Source organism: Silene latifolia, chromosome 11 (assembly GCF_048544455.1).
Source record: "Silene latifolia isolate original U9 population chromosome 11, ASM4854445v1, whole genome shotgun sequence".
In the NCBI taxonomy this organism is placed as follows: domain Eukaryota; kingdom Viridiplantae; phylum Streptophyta; class Magnoliopsida; order Caryophyllales; family Caryophyllaceae; genus Silene; species Silene latifolia.
The window spans coordinates 104325277-104327592 of record NC_133536.1 but is presented as its reverse complement, the minus strand read 5'-3'; the positions used below and the strand labels follow the sequence as shown (position 1 = coordinate 104327592).

Here is a 2316-nt window from a genome sequence, read left to right as displayed (position 1 = left end):
TACCATTCTGAGGCGAGGTGTACGGACAAGACAAATGGAAAACTGTCCCATGTTTTGCACACCAGTCCCAAAAGGAGGAGTTGTCAAATTCCTTTCCATTGTCACATTGAATAGATTTTATATTTCGTTCAAATTGGGTGAAAATATATTGTCGGAATTTAACAAAAGTCGAGTAGACTTCTAACTTTTTAGATAAAGGAAAAGTACATACAAAATTAGTAAAATCATCCAATAAAATAAGATAAAATCGGTGACCACAAGAACTCAGAACAAGAGACGTCCATAAATCGCAATGCACAATATCAAAGGGAAACATAGTTTTTGAAGTAGAAGAAACAAACGGTTGTTTAACAATTTTTCCAAGCGAACAAGAAGAACAAAGAGAGCTTAGATTATTCGACTGACAAGGAATCAAATTTCTAAGACGAAGAGAATATAAGACATGTGCTCCGGGATGCCCTAATCTGTCGTGCCATAAGGATGGAGCAAGAGTAGTAAAAGCAGCTGGTAAAGATGATTTTGTGGTGATAGGATAGAGCTTGCCCCGACTATTACACCTCATGAGACGCGTCCCCGTCTTGTAGTCCTTCACAAAAAAGCAAAATGGGTCAAATTTTACGGTGACAGAATTATCAATGGTAAATTTGCGAACGGACACTAGAATTTTTACAATATTGGGAACGTGAATTACATTTTTGTGGTTTAAGGGAGGGTGCGGTTTATCTAGTTTTGCGTGCCTATGACCCCTAATCAGAATAGTCTGACCATTGCCAACAATAATATCATTATTAATGCTCGAATTAATATAAGACGAGAGCTTACCTGCGTCCAACGTCATATGAGATGTTGCTTCGGTATCCATGAACCATCCGGGGTCAGGAGGAGTCAGCCCCAATGTATACATAGAGGCTTCAATATCCGTTTGAGATAGAGGATTTTCAGGAGAATAAGCTTGCGGTCTCGGCGTATGTACTTGTCGAGGAGGACGAGGAGGGCGTGCCCAGTCACTATACATTAGTGTGGTAGGGTAGGGACAGGGAGGGTATGACCAAGGACCCGTGCCCCACGGCCAACCATCATAAGCATGCCATTGCAACGGAGTAGCAGGGGTAGAACCAGCAGCACCATAAACGGTGTTCGAGTCCCCATGTTGCCTTTGTATTCGCCTCCTTTCTTCTTTTTTCCAGCCTTTCCCCCGCCTTTATTTTTGTTGGCTGGAGGACGGCTAAGAATTGACATATAAGACAAGCTGGAACCATCATCAGTATGTTTAGCATACCTGGCCGAAGAGCCTTGATTAGTAGCAGCCATTGCGAATCCCGCTTCTTCGAGAGTGAGCATGGATCTAGCACGATAGAATTGTGGGAGCGGATTACTTTGACGAATAATTGTTCCGACGCCTTGGTAGGCATCTGTGAGGCCTGACATAAGTTGGAGCACCAAGCGATTGTTGGTGACAGGGGAGCCAACATTTTTAAGTTGGTCCGCAAGACTCTTAAGACGCTGAGAATAAGCGGAGACAGACGGGAAATCGCTCATTGTCGTGCCCGATAATTCTTGTTCAAGAGTCACTGCTCTTGAATATTGATTGTCTCGAAATATGTCTTGAACCCGTTTCCAACATTCCATATCAGTGGAGTCGGCTTCGATAATGGTTTCAAGAAGGTCCACCGTCGCATAGATCCGTTGAAGGACAGTGGCATCAATTATCTCCCATAACTCTTTCTCCTCATTGGTGACATGCGCTTTCGGTTTGCCTGACTTGGGCTCGATGATATGATGAAGCACACGAGTTGATTTCGCGTGATTCATAAAAAGAGCGACCCATAGGGGATACTGATCGATATCCATCCCTAGGGTAATGGTGACATGATTCTGAATTTGTGTGACGGCAAGGGCCAGATGGTATTATTCTTGCTCGACATGGCTGGTGTTGGTGACGTGAGGTCAGAGTTGTGGGAGGTGAGGTCCGGGGAAGGAGAAGGTGTAGCCGTCGAGGAAGAAAAGCTAGGGTTGCGGAAGCGATTTTTGAGGATCGATTATTTCAACCTAGGAAGTTGATACCTTGTAGAAAAGTAATGCTGGACTTTCATTCAATTATGAATCGAGTATAAATACAAGTGACCGAGAAATATACTAGCCGAACTACAAGGAGATATTTACTCAATATAAACAATATACAATCACTAAATTATTTACAGAATATATGCAAAATATATCCTATTCTAACACACACCCTTAAATATAGAGGTTGTTGACGGGCTGAAAGTCGTATGCCTATCAAATGTAAATTTTGAGTCACTTACTTACTAAGCG

The 2316-nt window shown here is 42.7% G+C and overlaps 1 protein-coding gene across 1 annotated transcript; it reads right to left on the bottom strand.

The window, feature by feature from the left end:
* Window positions 1-1014: 1014 nt before the first annotated feature.
* Window positions 1015-1851, bottom strand: LOC141613752 (uncharacterized). Its single transcript, XM_074432493.1, has one exon. It carries the CDS (start codon window positions 1849-1851, stop codon window positions 1015-1017), a length of 837 nt encoding a protein of 278 aa, XP_074288594.1.
* Window positions 1852-2316: the final 465 nt, after the last annotated feature.